The sequence below is a fragment of the Vigna umbellata genome, chromosome 7 (assembly GCF_029865625.1).
Source record: "Vigna umbellata cultivar VRB3 chromosome 7, Vumbellata_1.0, whole genome shotgun sequence".
Classification (NCBI taxonomy): Eukaryota; Viridiplantae; Streptophyta; class Magnoliopsida; order Fabales; family Fabaceae; genus Vigna; species Vigna umbellata.
This window is the reverse complement of record NC_142171.1, coordinates 47,895,911-47,912,490: the sequence shown is the minus strand read 5'-3', so window position 1 is coordinate 47,912,490 and position 16,580 is coordinate 47,895,911. Positions and strand designations below refer to the sequence as shown.

Below are 16,580 nucleotides of genomic sequence, written 5' to 3'. Positions count from 1 at the left end.
TCGTTTTCTAATCAAAATGGTCCTTAATTTTGAAAATTGAGATCAAAGAAGTCCTTCCCGTTAAGTTGGGTGGACGGCGTTAAAAAAATTGATGAGTGGGATGCTGAGATGACGAAATGTTACTGACGTGGCATTGACCTGGCTTAATGGTGAGTTTTTTAGATTTAAAAAAGTGAAATTTGTAAATCAAAACGCAAGTTTTGATTTTTAACATAAACAACGAACGTTTTATGAGAAGGAGGAATCCCTAAATTGATGAGGGTTTTGTCGAGGGTTGTCTTTTGTGGTTCCAATTTGGCGGACAATAGGTATCGTTTCTAGATTTGCGAGTGATCTATCGGTGGTATTTCGGTAGAATCAAGAAGGTGTTGACGGTGAAGCACGTGGAAAGCAGTGGCGAAAGTGTTCGAAGTGAACCATGTGTTCAGGTTAGTAAATGTGCTTTTGATTGAATTTTGTGATGATTTTGTCCTTTATGGTTGTCGTACACTGTTGTATGTTGTATATTGTTTCGTTTTCGATTGCAATGTGGTCCCTCGTTATTAAAGCGTTGTTTGATTGTCTTTTTCAGTGGGTTGTGGTTTGTATATATTGTTAATGCTTTTTTTTTGTGGTGGGTTGCAATGTGGTCCCCCATTGTTAAAGTCTTTTCTTATTTTATAGGTTAAAATATAATTGTTGTGTTGTACGTAATGGAAGGAAATTTTGAAGTTGTTTTTCACCATGGTGGGAAGTTCATAAATGAAGGAAAACTTAAGTATGAGGGGGAGAGAGTACAAGTTTATCCTTTGACCCAAACATGTGGAGCTATTTCCTTGTAGTTAGTGTAGTAAAAGGTCTAGGTTATGATGGGTTTAAGGAGTTGTTGTACTGCGTTGGTGGTGGTTCTGTTTTGGAAAATAGGTTGGAACCTTTGTTGGATGACATAGGAGCCATGCACATGATTACCTTAGCCAGGCTTAATGGTGAGGTTCATCTATTTGTTGTTCACAATGTCTCTGAACCTGAGGTGATAAATATGTTAGAATATATTCCTCAAAATACAGAAGAAGTAGAAGTTGAACCTGTAGGTATGGTTATGGGTGAAGGTGAAGAGGAAGTTGGGGGTATGGTTGTTGAACCTGTTTTAGAAGAAAGAATTGAGGCTGATGATGTTGTTGAAGGAGATATTGAAACAGAGGTTGGTGGGGGTGAATGTGAACAACATAGTGAAAGACAATTTAAGGTGGCTGTTAATGAAGGTGAGAGAGGGCAGTGTGATGGAATCAATGAAACTATTGTGGTTTCAGAAGAAAGAGTTGAGGCTGATGATGTTGTTGAAGGAGAAATTCAAAGAGAGGTTGGTGGGGGTGAATGTGAACAACACAGTGAAAGACAATTTGAGGTGGCTGTCAATGAAGGTGAGAGAGGTCAGGATGATGATGTTGTTGAAGGAGAAATTGAAACACATGTTGGTGTGGGTGAGGTTGAAGAGGATGGTTGTGATGTTCGAAGCTGGACCAGTAGTGGTCATGATGATGGCAATGAGGAGGTTAATTACGACTGTATGGAAGGTCTGATTGATGTTAATGTTGAGTGTGATTTAGAAGAGGAGGTAGGAGATAGAGTGGCAAATTGGTTTGGTAATGTCGAAGTTGATGTGCAATCTGATGATAGTGATGTGGATGATGGAATGAACAGTGATCATCATAGAGGTTTGTCCGATGATGAATGGAAATCCGATGAATTAGACAGTGGAGCAGAAAGTGAAGCAGAAGATGATGAAGAGGAGGGTTATGGGAAGTTTGTAACCTTCTGCATGCCTAAGACAATGGTAGATTATAAATGGGATGTGGGAACTTATTTTGCTAAGAAGGAAGACTTTGTGGATGCCATGAAAACATATGCAATAGAAAATGGCAGAAATATTAAATATATTAAAAATGATAAGAAGAGAATGAGGCTAAAATGTATGGGTGCTAAAGGAGAGTGCCCCTGGATGGCATATTGTGCTTATATGGAAGCCATTCATATGTGGCAATTAAGGACTATTGTTGATGACCACAGATGTAGTAGAGAGCACAAATTAAGATTACTTAATGCAAAATGGCTCAGTAAAAGGTTGGAAAAAACTGTTAGAGAAAATCCCCAAGTAAAGGGAAAGGAAATTCGTGAGAAGATAAATCGAAAATGGAATGTAGGTGTATCTAGATGTATGGCTTATAGGGCAAAGGCCATTGCTTCAGACCATGTTGATGGGTCTTTCAAAGACCAATATAGAAGGATTTATGATTATGCCAATGAGGTTTTAGCTCGTAATCCAGGATCCACAGTAAAAGTCAAAGTTGAAGAGAATGTGGATGGAATCAGTTTTATGAGGTTTTATACATGTCTAAAGGCCTGCAAGGATAGTTTTGTGTCCTGCAGGCCAATAATTGGGTTGGATGGTGCTTTTCTGAAAGGAAAATATGGTGTTGAAATGTTAACTGCTGTTGGTAGAGACGCAAATGATCAAATGTTACCACTTGCGTATGCCGTGGTGGAAGTAGGGAACAAGGATACTTGGAAATGGTTCCTTCAACTTCTGGTTGAAGATCTCGGTGGGGAGGAAGTAAGTTCATCATTTACATTCATGTCGGACCAGCAAAAGGTAATGCACATGACCTATTCCCCAATTATGTTAATTATCTTTGAGGTTGAAATCATATCTCTAACAACACTGTCATAATTTCATTCAACAGGGACTACTACAAGCTGTACAAGAAGTGGTGCCTGGAGTTGATCAACGTTTCTGTGTTAGGCACTTATACGCTAATTTTAGAAAGAAATTCCCTGGAAAACAACTCAAGCGTTTGATGTGGAAGGCAGCTACAACAACCCATCCACAAGCATGGGAAGCAGAAATGAGAAATATTAAACAGCTTAACGATGAGGCTTTCAAATACTTGTTAAAAATTCCTCCCAGGTTTGTATTTAAATTTCTATTGTTAAAAGTCTGGCAAATATTCACAGTAACATTGATGAACATATATATGTTCTAGGTACTGGTCAAGATCAAGATTTAGCAGCAAGCCTCAGTGTGATACTTTGGTTAACAACTTGTCAGAGGCTTTCAATAGTGTAATGGTGCATACAAGGTCTAAGCCAATTGTAACCATGATGGAGGAAATCCGGCTTTACTTGATGAAGAGATGGGCAACTAACAGGACAAAAAGTCAATCACTTTCTGGGAACATTTGTCCAAAAATCAAGACTAGACTAAAGAAGGAGTCTCAGTTAACTAAATATTGGATACCGTGGTAAGAATGAGGTTTGTTCACTTATGATTTCTTTTAAAATGTGTTAGTGGTTTATGATTATAATGTGTTTCTTATTTTGATTTTACAGCTGGTCAGCAAACAAGATTTTTGAAGTTCGCCATGTGTCCCAAGCTGGTGACAGATTTGTAGTCAATTTAGATGAAAATTTGTGTACATGCAGGAAGTGGGAAATCACTGCCATACCATGTTGCCACTCCTTAGCTGCTATTAAATTCCTTAATCTTGATGCAGAGGAATTCATTCCATGTTGCTTTAGGAAGTCAACATATGAAGAAACATACTCTTCAATTGTCTATCCAATAAATGGTAACAATCTGTGGGAGATTACCACATATGAAGATGTTCTCCCTCCACCAAAAAGAACTTTGCCTGGAAGACCAAAGAAGAAGCGAAGGTTGGAGCAATGGGAGTTGGTGAAGGATGACAAAAGAATGAGGAAGGGTGGTTTAAAGAAAAGATGTGGCATTTGTAAGGAACTCGGCCACAACAGGACTTCTTGCACCAAAGCACAACAAACAACTGATTTCAACTCTCAACAAACACAACAAAGTAACCCATCAACTCAACCAAACATCCCATCATCAAATCAAGAAGAAGCTGCAGTTTAAGGGGATAAATGAACAAATCTAATGTTTTTTTTTATGTCTCTTTGTATTAGACAACAACTTGGTGCTCTTTTTGTATTAGACAGTACTTTGGTAATCTTTTTGTATTACACAGCTGATAATGCTAATTTTTATGTTAAATCCTCTTTTTTTTTCTTGTTTTCTAAATAATTGTATTACCACCGAACGAACGCTTGTCCAGTGTGGACGCACGAGAGGACGCTCGTCCAGCGAGAACAGGACACTCGCCTTGTGGACGCACGAGAGGACGCTCGTCCAGTTAGAACACGACACTCGCCCTGTGGACGCATGAGAGGACGCTCGTCCAGCGAGAACAGGACACTCGCCCTATGGACGCACGAGAGGACGCTGGCCCAACGAGAAGAGGACGCTCGCTGAGTCTGGACGCACAGTGGACGCTCGCTCAGAAAGATGTGGACGCACTAGAGTACGCTCCCTCAGCGAAAAGAGGACGCTCGTCCACAGAGAACGCTCAGTGCACGGTCGGCCAGCGAGAATAGGACGCTCGAAAAAAAGTGACCCTAAGCAATGCAGATTTTTTTAGACTCATAAAAACACCTCAGATATGCATGACGCAGGTGTATGATAGGAGACTCATAAAAACACCTCAGATATGCATATTTTTTTAGACTCATAAAAACATTACAACTTCAACATAATAACATTATTTACTCATCACATTTCATAACAAAAATAAAGTTTTCACTAATAAGAAGTCTGACTTTCATTGAAATGGAAGAAAAGTACAACACGGTTACAACCCATCAGCCCATTCTCATCAACATTGATACGCAAATTGTATTTATTACACATAAAAGAAAAACCAAAAATATCAACACCTTCATCCAGTTCTGAACAACCAACAAAGATTTCTCAAACTTAACTAAAATTTTCCTATTACTATCCATTTCTTCACTGTGCACCGAACTTTCTTTCTTTCCTTCACACTTCAAGCATTTGCCCCTTTCCTCTTCCACAACATCATTGAACCATTTGAAGTAGTTGCAACCACCCTCTTCACACCACTCTGTATAAACAACAATCCATTCTCAAAAACACTTCCACATAATACAAACGTCAAATAAATCATACCTTATACTTCGAGCATCCCCAAAATTGCTTGCCACGATTCTTCACAGTTTTAGCAGTTCTCATCGCACATCTGAGTCCACAGTGGCAAATCGGTGAACACAAATTACGGTTCTCCTTCCGCCACACAGTGCATGTCGACGAACAACAAGAATGCTCCTTCGACATCGTCTTCGAACAACTACGTTCTTAAACCCACCCACCTGCGTCGAACAACTACGTTCTTAAACCCACCCACCTGCGTCAACAACCTCCAACACGAACCTCGCTCTCGTCAACCAATTTGGGGATTTCTTCAATTTAGGGATTCCTCCTTCTCATAAAAGATTCGCTGTTTATGTTAAAAATCAAAACGTTGCGTTTTGATTTAGAAATTTCACTTTTTTAAATCTGAAAAACTCACCATTAAGCCAGGTCAATGCCACGTCAGTAACATTTCGTCATCTCAGCATCATACTCATCAATTTTTTTAACGCCGTCCAGCCAACTTAATGGGAAGGACTTAATTGATCCCAATTTTCAAAATTAAGCACCATTTTGATACACTTTAGAAAACGAGGACCTATCTGAGACATTCCTACACAAATAGGGATGTCGAAAAGGATTAAACCTATAATAAAAGAGTATTTATATATTTAATATTTTCTAAGAATATTGATATAAATTATTCTTAATTTTTTTTTGTAAGTCTTAAATATTTTCTAAGAATATTGATATAAATATTGATATATTGATATAAATTATTTTCTAAAAATGAAAGAAATAAAGTTTTTGTAAGTCTTAAATATTAATTTTAATAAATTCAACAAATAATATAAATACTGGTGGCCTAGAATTGAAATTACAACACAAGACTCAATTTCATTTCATCATACATTATATTTATATTTATTTTTGATGATCCACTGTAAATATAAAAAACCATCCTGCTCAACCATCTTGCTCAACCCGCTGGTAGTGAACCGCCCTATGCCAGGAGAGGACCTACATGTCTTCCTGGGCGTGTTAGAATCGGTCATCAGTGTCGTGCTAACACAGGAACGGCCCCAACCAAGGCTGGTATACTTTGTCAGCCGCACCCTCTTGGATGCAGAAACCCGCTACCAGCAAGTGGAAAAGGTAGCGCTTGCTTTACTAAACGCATCAAGGCGCCTCCGGCCATATTTCCAAAGCCACCAGGTCGTCGTTAGAACCGATTTCCCCATCTCAAAAATCCTTAGGAAACCAGACCTAGCGGGACGCATGGAGGCATGGGTGGTAGCACTGTCCGAGTTCGGCCTACGCTACGAGCCGAGAGGGTCGGTCAAGGGCAAGCACCTAGCCGATTTTGCGGCCGATTTACCTCCCACAAGCCAAGACGAGTGGAATTTGTATGTGGATGGGGCGTCCGAAAGATCAGTTAGCGGGGCCAGCGTAGTGTTGGAAGGTCCCAACGGATTCCTATTGGAGCATTCCTTGATATTTAAGTTCAAGGTCTCCAATAACCAAGCGGAATACGAAGCCCTAGTGGCCGGCCTAGAGTTGGCAAGAGACATGGGGGAAAAGAGAATCACATGTCGGATGGATTCACAGCTAGTCGTCGGCCAGATGAATGGTGACTTCCAAGTGAGAGAGGAGCAACTACAACGATACTTTCACCGCGCCACTGAATTGGCAAGGTCGTTCGACAAGGTTGACATCCAGCACATCCCAAGGGAAGCAAATACCCGGGCGGATATGTTGTCTAAACTCAACTCGGGAAAAGAAAAGGGACAGCTAACGACCATCGTTCGTCAGGTGCTGCTTCAACCCTCGATCGAGTGCTTAGCGGTTTCAAACAAGGAGGAAGACTGGCGGTCTGAGATCAGGGAAATCATGTCCCGGCAGGATGACGGACCGCCCGTCAAACCGAGTGAGGCAAAGAGGATCGCTCGTTACCTACTTGTGGGGGACAACCTGTACAAGAGAGGGTTCTCCACCCCCCTTCTCAAATGCTTAGGGAAGGAAGAAGCACGCTATGTGATGGACGAACTCCACAACGGTATTTGTGGTTTTCACACCGGATGGCGGACTTTGAAAGCCCGGGTGATGAGAGCAGGGTATTATTGGTCGACCATGGAAGTAGACACCAAGACGTTCATCCAGAAGTGCCTCAGTTGCCAAGCGCATGCCAACAACACCCACCTGCCTCCTCACGCCTTGCATACGATCACGTCGCCATGGATGTTCGCTCAATGGGGCATGGACATCGTGGGACCATTCCCCATAGGTCGGGCCCAGAAGAAGTTCCTCCTAGTAGCCGTGGACTATTTCACCAAGTGGGTGGAGGCCGAACCTCTGGCGACCATAACGGCCGCCCAGGTCCAAAAGTTATGCTGGAGATTGGTATGTCGTTTCGGCCTCCCTCAAACAATCATCACGGATAACGGCCGCCAGTTCATTGACAAGAAACTGGCCGAATTTTTCAAGGGCCTGGGGATTAAGCATGTCACCAGCTCGGTGGAACATACCCAGACGAACGGGCAAGTGGAGGTAATGAACAAGACTGTGGTCGCCGAGCTCAAGAGGCGATTAGGAGAGAGAAAGGAAGCATGGGTTGACGAGCTACCTGAAGTCCTATGGGCTTATCGATGCACGCCTCATGGGACGACCGGGGACACTCCCTTTAACTTAACATACGGCACTGACGCTATATTACCAGTTGAGCTAGGGGAGCCCTCGTTGCGACGACAAGTAGAAGACCTACAGCTAAACGACCAGGAGCTAAGGATTGAGCTGAATTCTCTAGACGAGCGCCGAGACCGGGCGGCCTTAAGAGCTGAAGCATGCAAGCGCATGGTAGAGAGGAAGTACAACTCCAAGGTGCGGCCGAGGAGCTTTCAAGAGGGAGATCTAGTATGGAGGAAGGTTGGAGAGGCCCGTTGAGTTTCTACGCACGGGAAGCTAGCGGCGAAATAGGAAGGACCATTCCGAGTGGTCGAAGCACTAGGAAACGGGGCATACAGGCTGCAACGGTCGGACGGACAGCCAATTCCCAACACTTGGAACGCCACACATTTGAAATTTTATTTCAGTTGAAATTTATTTCAGTTGAATTATCCAACTTGTATTCTTGTTTTCAATGATTAATTAAAATGACAGGACGTCCGCCTTATCTCATCCCTAGCCTCGTTAAACACAATGAAAGTCTAAGTTGATGAACGGAGAGTTCCCCGGGGAACCACTGTCAACTTGGCCGGACGGTGAACGGAGAGTTCTTTCCGAAGAACCACTGTCGTCCGTGCCTCAAAAGTCCAAGTTGATGAACGGAGAGTTCCCCCGGGAACCACTGTCAACTTGGCCGGACGGTGAACGGAGAGTTCTTTCCGAAGAACCACTACCGTCCGCGCTCAAAAGTCCAAGTTGATGAACGGAGAGTTCCCCCGGGAACCACTGTCAACTTGGCTGGACGGTGAACGGAGAGTTCTTTCTGAAGAACCACTGCCGTCCGCGCCTCAAAAGTCCAAGTTGATGAACGGAGAGTTCCCCCGGGAACCACTGTCAACTTGGCCGGACGGTGAATGGAGAGTTCTTTCCGAAGAACCACTGTCGTCCGCTCCTCAAAAGTCCAAGTTGATGAACGGAGAGTTCTCCTGGGAACCACTGTCAACCTGGACGGGCGGTTAACGAAGGATTCTTTCCGAAGAACCACGGCCATCTGCGCCTTAAGAGTCCGAGTCGGTGAACGGAGAGTTCCCCTAGGAACTACTGTCGACTTGGGCGGACGACAAACAGGAAAGTCTTTCCGAAAAAGTCTAAGGGTTTGCCCCCGGACAATCAATGCGCGAAATGGAAAATGCAAATTAAGTACATCGTGGAAATTAAAAGAAGCTAAGTAAATGGAGAAATTGTGTATTGATCAGCAAAGGCACCAAAACGTGCCCGCATTTACAAAAGGACGACCCGACCAACATCACGACAACCCAAGATGTTGGGTGGGCGGCCACAAGAATACACATTACAAAAAATCAGTATAAAAGCAAAAAATTCTAATTATCACCCCCGTCTTCGTCTTCTTCTTCACCTCCAACCTCCCCGGCCTCAACGTTTCCTGCTGCTCCGGAGGGCCCCTCGATCCCCAGTTCCTCATCCTCAACCATGGAGTTGAGGTCCACAAGGACGCCATCGAAAACGTCCTTCTCGATGTCAAAACCCAAAGCGAGCGGCTCTTGTATGCCGGCCAGGAGGGACGCCTGCCAAAGGGCTTTGTTGAAACCCTCCTCATGCTCAAAGACGATGGTCGTCTCGAGCTCGGCGATCTTCTCATTGGCCTTAGTCAGTTCATTGGTCAAAGCCTGGTTCGCCTTGAGGAGCCTGACCTCAGAGCTCCTTTGCCGGGAAACCTTGATCTTCAGCTGGCTGCACTCCTCCTGCAGCCGCTCATGATCCCCTCGGACGACCGCCAGCCGGTCGTCGGCATCAGCAACCTCCCTTTTGGACTTCTCGAGGTCGGCCTTTAGCTGCTCGATCTTCTTGTCATATTCTTCTTGATTCAGGATCAGTTGCTCCATCGTCGATTGGAGGCTGGCCGAGTTCTTCTTCTCGGCCAAGAGTTCGGCACAAATATCCTCCACCCCCGGACGGTCGGCGAACTCTTTTAGATACCATGCAAGGGAAGCCGCCCGGGTCGACATTTCTAGCATAGCGTTGGTCAGCTCCAACTCCGAGAGCGGCTCAATAAGAGCTCGCTGAGAGGAGCTCATATGAAACTTTGTCCGGTCGCTCATGCTGAATTCCGGACTAAAGATCCCACCCAGTAATGGCACCGAGGGGACCTTCTCCTTCTCTTTCTCCTTACCCTTGTGGGCTTTCTTCGACGCCGATCGGGACGACGAAGCTTCTTTATCTTTGCACCCCTCGCCCGCAGGACCCTTCCTCTTACGCACCAAGGGGGCAACAGAGGCAGTGGCCGCCTCAGATGACGGATCCACATGAACAGCCGCAAGACTGACGAGGGGATCCGGACCAGGCGCCCGGCTCCCAGGAGTAGAACGCCCGACCGCTTCAACTTGGGGGATTTGCTGTAGTTGCGCAGCAAGCACCGGGGGCAGGCGGCCAACTGAAGAAGATCATCTCGAAGGTGGAGGACGGGGAGCGTTCGACGCGACCCTTGGCCGGGCCGAGAACGAACTGGCCCCACCTCGCTTCCTTGAGGTCATGTAGTTGAATTGACGGGGTGCAGAAGTCGTCATGAGATCTGAAAGAAGCAAACCAATTCAGAAACGTTAAGATCAGCATACTAAATACAAACAAAACCAACATAATAATACCGTACCGAACGCCTTTTGTCCACAATCCTCAAGACTAAGGCATTCGACCAAGTGACGGGCGGATATCCGACGGGGGAGGGCGTTGATGGTACGCACGACCTCTAAATCGGCTGGACTCAACACTCCCAAAGGGAACGCCTTTATCTTCCGGGGCTCCCTCGTCCAATAAAAAGGGAACAATGGGTTCCCCTCACCATCGTGGAATTCGTGGCGGCCGGCAGCATCGATGATGACTTTGAAATAGTGGTGCTTGAAATTTTTGAACGAATCCAAGAAGGGGCGGAAGAGTGTCCTATCCCGAACCGAGGTGAAGGACACCCAACCGCCGCTGGGAGGCGGACGGACTTCAAAGTAATGGAAGAAGACCGAGATCGTTGGAGTGACGCCCACGGCCAAGCACATAGCCAAGAACGCTTGCACGGCCGCCCAAGAGTTTAGGTGCAGCTGTGTCGGGGCCACGTTGGCTTCCCGAAGGACGACCATTTGAAACTTTTTGAAGGGCACCCGGACGAAAAGCTGAGTGAAGACATTGACGTACATGTAGAAGAAGTCGTCCAAACTCGACCTCTTATTGTAGTAGACCCTTTCGTTTCTCAAACTGACTCCTGCCCGGATTAGTCTTGCGTCTTCTACATCCCACACGATATGAGTACGACCAACCCTCCACTCTAGGTTCTCCCGGTCGGCATACGCCGAGGCGTACAAGCTGGCAACGTAGGGAGCCCACTCGGACAACACTATTCCTTGACCGTCCGGCTCGAAGGGAGAACCGTCTACAGGAATACCACCCTTGAGCAAGAAGATAGGGACGTCATGGAATATCCGGTCACCTGTCCTGTCCGGCTCCTCTGGATCCGGCCCCGAAGACTCGACGGCCTCCTCCAGGAAACGAGAAGAAACTGAACTCGGAGAATCGCTGCCCCGCCATCACCCCTCGCCGAACCCCCTTGGACACCGCCCGACGACTCAGAAGCAGATTCAATATGGACAACAACCATTTATTACCTGAGGGAAAAAAAATTTCAAAGCTTGAATGAAACGGAGAAAGTGAAAATGACAGCGCTCACATCTCCTATTTATAGAAGAATTTCGGTAACCGTCAAACGCATCCACACCGTCAAAAGCCAGCACGATCAACGTTCCAGATTCAAAGCCGTTTCAATTTTCGCCACTACGGATGCGACACGTGTTTCCCGCCAAAAGTCCAAATCCAAAAGCCCATGAAATCCGGCCCAGTACGAGTCCGCCAGTCCTCCCCGCATCACACTCTAAGTCCTACGTATACTGCGTATACTAGGGCTTAGGGGGCTTGTGTACCAGTAGGGACCGGACGCTAGATAGGCCGGACGTCTACAGTGGACCAAACACGTTACTCTCTGGTGCGTCAGCAACGGTCCGACACAACAAACCGGACGCCCAGGCGTCCGAGATCATGCGACCTTACCCCATCATCCGGATATACTAAAAGGCCGGCCGGACATGCCGTTGGCTACACATGCCGCTTATGGGGATCGGCTGGTTCATAAGCCGAATCTCAGGAGATCGATCGGCCATACCATTAATTAATCAGGTTTAAGGTAAGTTGAGGTTAAGAGTTATTGGGCTGAATTTGGGCCATGATTAACTTTTCACTAATCCCAAGCCCATAGCGAAAACTATAAATATAGATCCAGGGTGAGTGGTAGATAGGTGACATTTACTGGACATTCATTACGGTTCGATAGAAAAACGCCATTGCTTTCAACTGACTTTGGCATCGGAGAATCTTTCGCAGGTCTCCCACCCGCAGACTGAAGAGGAAATTAAGGAGCGAGTACGGAAGACTGGACACACGAAGTACGAGCAGAGGAGGACGTGGAGACATTGGACGACACAGCCCTTCACATCTGAAACATTTATCATAAAAACATTGGTATAATCATAATCATTTATTGGTATAATTATATTCATTTATATTTTTGCCTTAGAATATTTGTAAATATTATATATTTTTTCTAATAAAAACATATACCATAATATAAAAAATAATTTTTATAATTAATAAATTACACATCTCATGAAATGAGAATTTAAAATACACTTTTATTCTGAAAATTATTCTTAGAAATTATATAATATTTTAAAATATCTTGTACTTAAATTAAATTTGAAAAGAAAATATTAATCGGTATCAAATTAATTTAGAGTCTGAGTAACTTGCAAACTAACCATGTCCAAATACAGCACTACTCATTATCCACTTTTCCATTACAATGACGTCCCTCCCAAACACAAGCACTCAAACTCTAATTTCCTCCAATAGATATAAAAATAAAAAGAAAAAGAAATATCTAAAACGTTTATTACTTTTTTTATTACTTTAAAAAGGACTAATTACCATGATAACACTTAATGAATCATTCAAAGAATTACTTGACAAAAATGATTGTTTACTTACTCATCATCATCATTTATCTATTCTCATGTCTCATTATGTCTATAATTATAATCAAATGTATATTGAAAGCTACTTTTATTATAAATTCTCATTGTATAAAACAAAATTTATCATGAGTAGTTACCAAACTAAATACTAACTACTAAAAGCTACTAACTTCAAAGGGATAAAAACATACGCATTAAACAAAAAGTAATCTTCAACTGAAGTTCTAAACTGTCAACAACGTAAATTACTAGGAACTGAATCCGTCATCTACCAAGTCATTTCATGAAACAAAAGTTGCTCTTCAAAATGTCATCATCATCATCTTGAAGCTCTTAACTTATTCCACAGTTCATTGACAGATGGACCAATCCAGTAAAAGCAACACTGCAGCCACACTTGCTTCTTCAGTCTCATGAAAAATGTTCTCACTTTGTTTTAGAACAAATAGCCCTCTTGGCAAAAGATGGCAAACAGAAAGCCGCAGAATGAAGCTGAAGTGAAAAACGCAGACAAAATATAACAGTTCAGTAAGAAGAAGAGAAAAATAAATTCGTAGTTGAAGTGAAAGGGTTGGAGCACAAACCTCAGAGTTGTAAAATTTCAATGGTCTAGTTTGACTATCATCCTCATCTATAGAATACACTGGATTCTTGAAGTCCACAGTAGGACCCTCAGTTGAACAAAGCATAAAACCAATCATCCCACTGAAATGGAAAAAAATCAAAGCAACATCAATAAGGACAATTATAAGGGTATGTTTGTTTTGAAGAGTGTCAAGCAAATGGGAAAATAGATAACAAAATTTTGAAGCAGCATGCATACCTTGGGTATGTAGGAACAGTGGTCCATGCATAGTTGACAGAACCTTTGAATATCTGACGACAATTGGCCACAATGCCCTCAATGATATCCATATGAAGCCATATACTTTCTGCTTGAGTACACACAACTCCTCCTGGACGAAGAGCCCTTGCAACCGATGCGAAAAATGGCTTTTCAAACAGTTCTTGAGCAGGACCTTAAACATTTTAAATATAATCTCAATTAGAAACATATTCATTAACTGTAAACGACCAGGAATGTTCAAAGAAATTACAGTATATCCTACCAATAGGGTCGGATGAATCCACTATAACTGCATCATAAGTTCCTTCTTCAACAGCCTTCAAATATGCAACTCCTAGATCATAGAGACAAACCATCTCAAGAAAAGTTATCTTCAACAGTAAAGTAGTTCAGGAACATAAAAACTATGGAGAATAGCTAATCATACCATCACCAATATTAAGTGTCACACGTGGATCCTCGAAACCTACAGCTACATCTGGAAAAAATTGTTTGGAGACCTGCAAAGTGTAACAACTTCAATTGTGATATTTAGCTCATATTGCTAATAGAGGTTATTATACATTTAGCTTAAGAAGGTTAGGGGAAAAGTATGACAATAACCAATATACTTAAGCAGAAAACCCAACCCCCCTCTCAAGTTACAAGAATTAGAAAAGAGCATGAGAAACAAATTATATACAAGATTAGTCTGCTACTAAAAATGTTCTGCTTTGATTAGAGGTTGGAAATAATAGTTTTGTGGCTATTACTTACCTCGACAACCATCTTGTCTATTTCGCAAATGTCTATCTTCTCTACTGAGGAATAGCGTGCTATTTCACGCAGGACTCCACCATCTCCTCCACCAATAACCAAAACCTAGCAGAAAAAAAGAAGCAAGGAAAAGAACAATTAATCAAACATACATTACACAGAATGTTATCCAAACATTATATTCCAGAAAAAGATCATTGCTTATGGTTCCAGACATATCTCAAATGCCTTGCTCCACGAGTATGATTCTTCCTACTCTCATCAACACATACCATTTTGTATATTTCTAATAAAATGTAAACTCAACAACCAAATGCATAAATGCAGACAATGATATGCTAAATATACACCAGCAGTGCAGCCTAAGTCAGCATGATGATGAGCACATCAACAATATGAGTAAACAAATCAATATGAGCATTTTTTTTTTTCACAAATTCTTCTGACAAACCCCTCCCCTCCCCACTATCTAAACGTTTACATTCAGTGACTAGAAGCTACACACTTCCTCACAATTGTCCTAAAAATATTTTGTTAAACTAAACAAAATTATCAAAGCAGTCATACTCTAAATTACCTTTTTGGGGTTTGGAATAGAGCAAAGAGGAAGATGTGTTATCATCTCTTGGTAGGCACACTCATCCCTCTCTGTAAGCTGAATGACACCATCAAGAACAAGAACCTTGCCATAGGTGGATGACTGCAAAAAATATCATAGAATGCATCATTAAATAAAACAAAGACCACAAAAAGGGGCAGAAATAATAAAATTATCAAATTTAACCGAAAGTACATATTCACCTGGAAGACCATGACATTCTGATAGTCAGACTTCCCTTCAAACAGAACCTTTTCCACCTTCAAAGAATGCGCCTCCCCTGCAAATTAAAATCAGATTCCATCTCACGTGTGTTTTTACAAAACAGCAGCACAAACATTCATCATAACAACAACAACAACAACAACTTGAAGATGTGCTTCTGTTACGGACATGACATCATATGCATCCTTTTAACCAAGATATGCGCACTTCTCATTGATTTAAAAAACAAAGTCTCCCTCCTCATAAAATCAGAAAAAATATTTAGCGACATAACAAAAGAACCGAAAAACAAAAACATAGTCTCGAACCTACCCAATAAAACCAAACCCGGAAAAAAGAAAAACACTAGAGGACACAGATTAGAAAACACTCTATAGTCTGTTATAGGACAACCAACATGGAACAATCGAAACAACGATTCAACAAAAGCAACTATTTCATACCCAGTAAGCAATTAAAGAGGGGGTCGATGAAAAGTCTTGAAATTGAAGGTTGAGAGAGAAAAAGGGGAAGGAAAAGTGAGGGTTTTTACTGACCAGGCCACATTGGGCTGATTTCAGAGAACCAACCAGGAATAACCGCAGAGATACCAGAGTGTTGAGAGTGATTGGGGAGCGTTGAAAGGGTGTCGGGAACGCCATTCTCTCTCCCGTCTTGTTCTTCTTCTCTCGGTCTCTTGACCGGTAACTCTGAAACCTGAACGACGTTGTTGTTGTTCTCCGCAGCCATGTTCTTCTTTGAAGTGAGTAGGGAACGCACGAACTAGTGTTGCCCTCTTCTACTCCTTATATAGGTGTTAAGGAGATGAATGATTAAAACAAAGGTGGTAACTTTAGAGATAAATGATAAAATAAAAAAGTACTAACTTTGGAAATAAAAAAAATAAAAACTAATTTGTAAATTAGTCAAATTAAGTTTTTAAATTTGTTTTTTTCCATGTTAGGTGAGAAAACCTAATCTTCGACCGACAGAATCTTGCTCCTTCTCTCTCTTATGCCATATTTTTAATTAAACTAATTAACCTACGAAACATACTTTATTTGAATTGTTGGTAATATTTTTTCATTTGATTTTGCAGATGAAAGATGAAGTTTGTAAATTGAGAGAGGTATTTGATTTAGAAAATAAATTCAAACAAGAAAAAATATTACTTGGAAAGAAAATATTAAATCAAATCTAATTAATTGGATTAGTTACTTGAAAATTGGAGTTACTTTTAGATTGAGACGTTATAATGTTATGAATCATAAATTAAAACCATTAAAGTAATTAAAATATGTAAATATTCGTAAATACTTATATATATATATATATATATATTTAAAAATATATATTTTATCAATTTTTAAAATAAAATTATAAAACAGAATACAAAATTTAATATAAATTAAAATTTAATTAAATTCAATCTAATAAAATATAAATTAA

General features: G+C 42.0%; 3 protein-coding genes across 3 annotated transcripts; 2 read left to right on the top strand and 1 right to left on the bottom strand.

The window, feature by feature from the left end:
* The first annotated feature begins 1,546 nt into the window (after positions 1-1,546).
* Positions 1,547-2,707, top strand: LOC148196466 (uncharacterized). The gene has a single exon (XM_088095396.1). The coding sequence runs from the start codon at positions 1,547-1,549 to the stop codon at positions 2,705-2,707; it is 1,161 nt and encodes a 386-aa protein (XP_087951522.1).
* A 127-nt stretch (positions 2,708-2,834) lies between these two features.
* On the top strand, positions 2,835-3,907 carry LOC148196465 (uncharacterized). Its single transcript, XM_088094199.1, has 3 exons — positions 2,835-2,944; positions 3,021-3,278; positions 3,367-3,907. The coding sequence occupies exons 1-3, from the start codon at positions 2,835-2,837 to the stop codon at positions 3,905-3,907; spliced, it is 909 nt and encodes a 302-aa protein (XP_087950325.1).
* An 8,892-nt stretch (positions 3,908-12,799) lies between these two features.
* LOC148196464 (spermidine synthase 1-like) lies at positions 12,800-15,920 on the bottom strand. The gene is made up of 9 exons (XM_088094456.1): positions 15,689-15,920; positions 15,131-15,207; positions 14,907-15,029; positions 14,330-14,434; positions 14,001-14,073; positions 13,836-13,907; positions 13,550-13,745; positions 13,311-13,431; positions 12,800-13,218 (listed from the first exon to the last, which is right to left on the bottom strand). Exons 1-9 carry the CDS (start codon positions 15,879-15,881, stop codon positions 13,153-13,155), a joined length of 1,026 nt encoding a protein of 341 aa, XP_087950582.1. The 5' UTR covers positions 15,882-15,920; the 3' UTR covers positions 12,800-13,152.
* Positions 15,921-16,580: the final 660 nt, after the last annotated feature.

Excerpts from the sequence above, each read along its gene's own strand:
- LOC148196466 (XM_088095396.1), top strand. The coding sequence starts at position 1,547 with ATGGAAGGTCTGATTGATGTTAATGTTGAGTGTGATTTAGAAGAGGAG.
- LOC148196465 (XM_088094199.1), top strand. The coding sequence starts at position 2,835 with ATGTGGAAGGCAGCTACAACAACCCATCCACAAGCATGGGAAGCAGAA. Across the intron at positions 2,945-3,020 it reads TTGTTAAAAATTCCTCCCAG|GTACTGGTCAAGATCAAGAT; the intron begins GTTTGTATTTAA and ends TATATGTTCTAG. Across the intron at positions 3,279-3,366 it reads ACTAAATATTGGATACCGTG|CTGGTCAGCAAACAAGATTT; the intron begins GTAAGAATGAGG and ends TTGATTTTACAG.
- LOC148196464 (XM_088094456.1), bottom strand. The coding sequence starts at position 15,881 with ATGGCTGCGGAGAACAACAACAACGTCGTTCAGGTTTCAGAGTTACCG. Across the intron at positions 15,208-15,688 it reads AATCAGCCCAATGTGGCCTG|GGGAGGCGCATTCTTTGAAG; the intron begins GTCAGTAAAAAC and ends TTTAATTTGCAG. Across the intron at positions 14,435-14,906 it reads CTATTCCAAACCCCAAAAAG|GTTTTGGTTATTGGTGGAGG; the intron begins GTAATTTAGAGT and ends TTTTTCTGCTAG.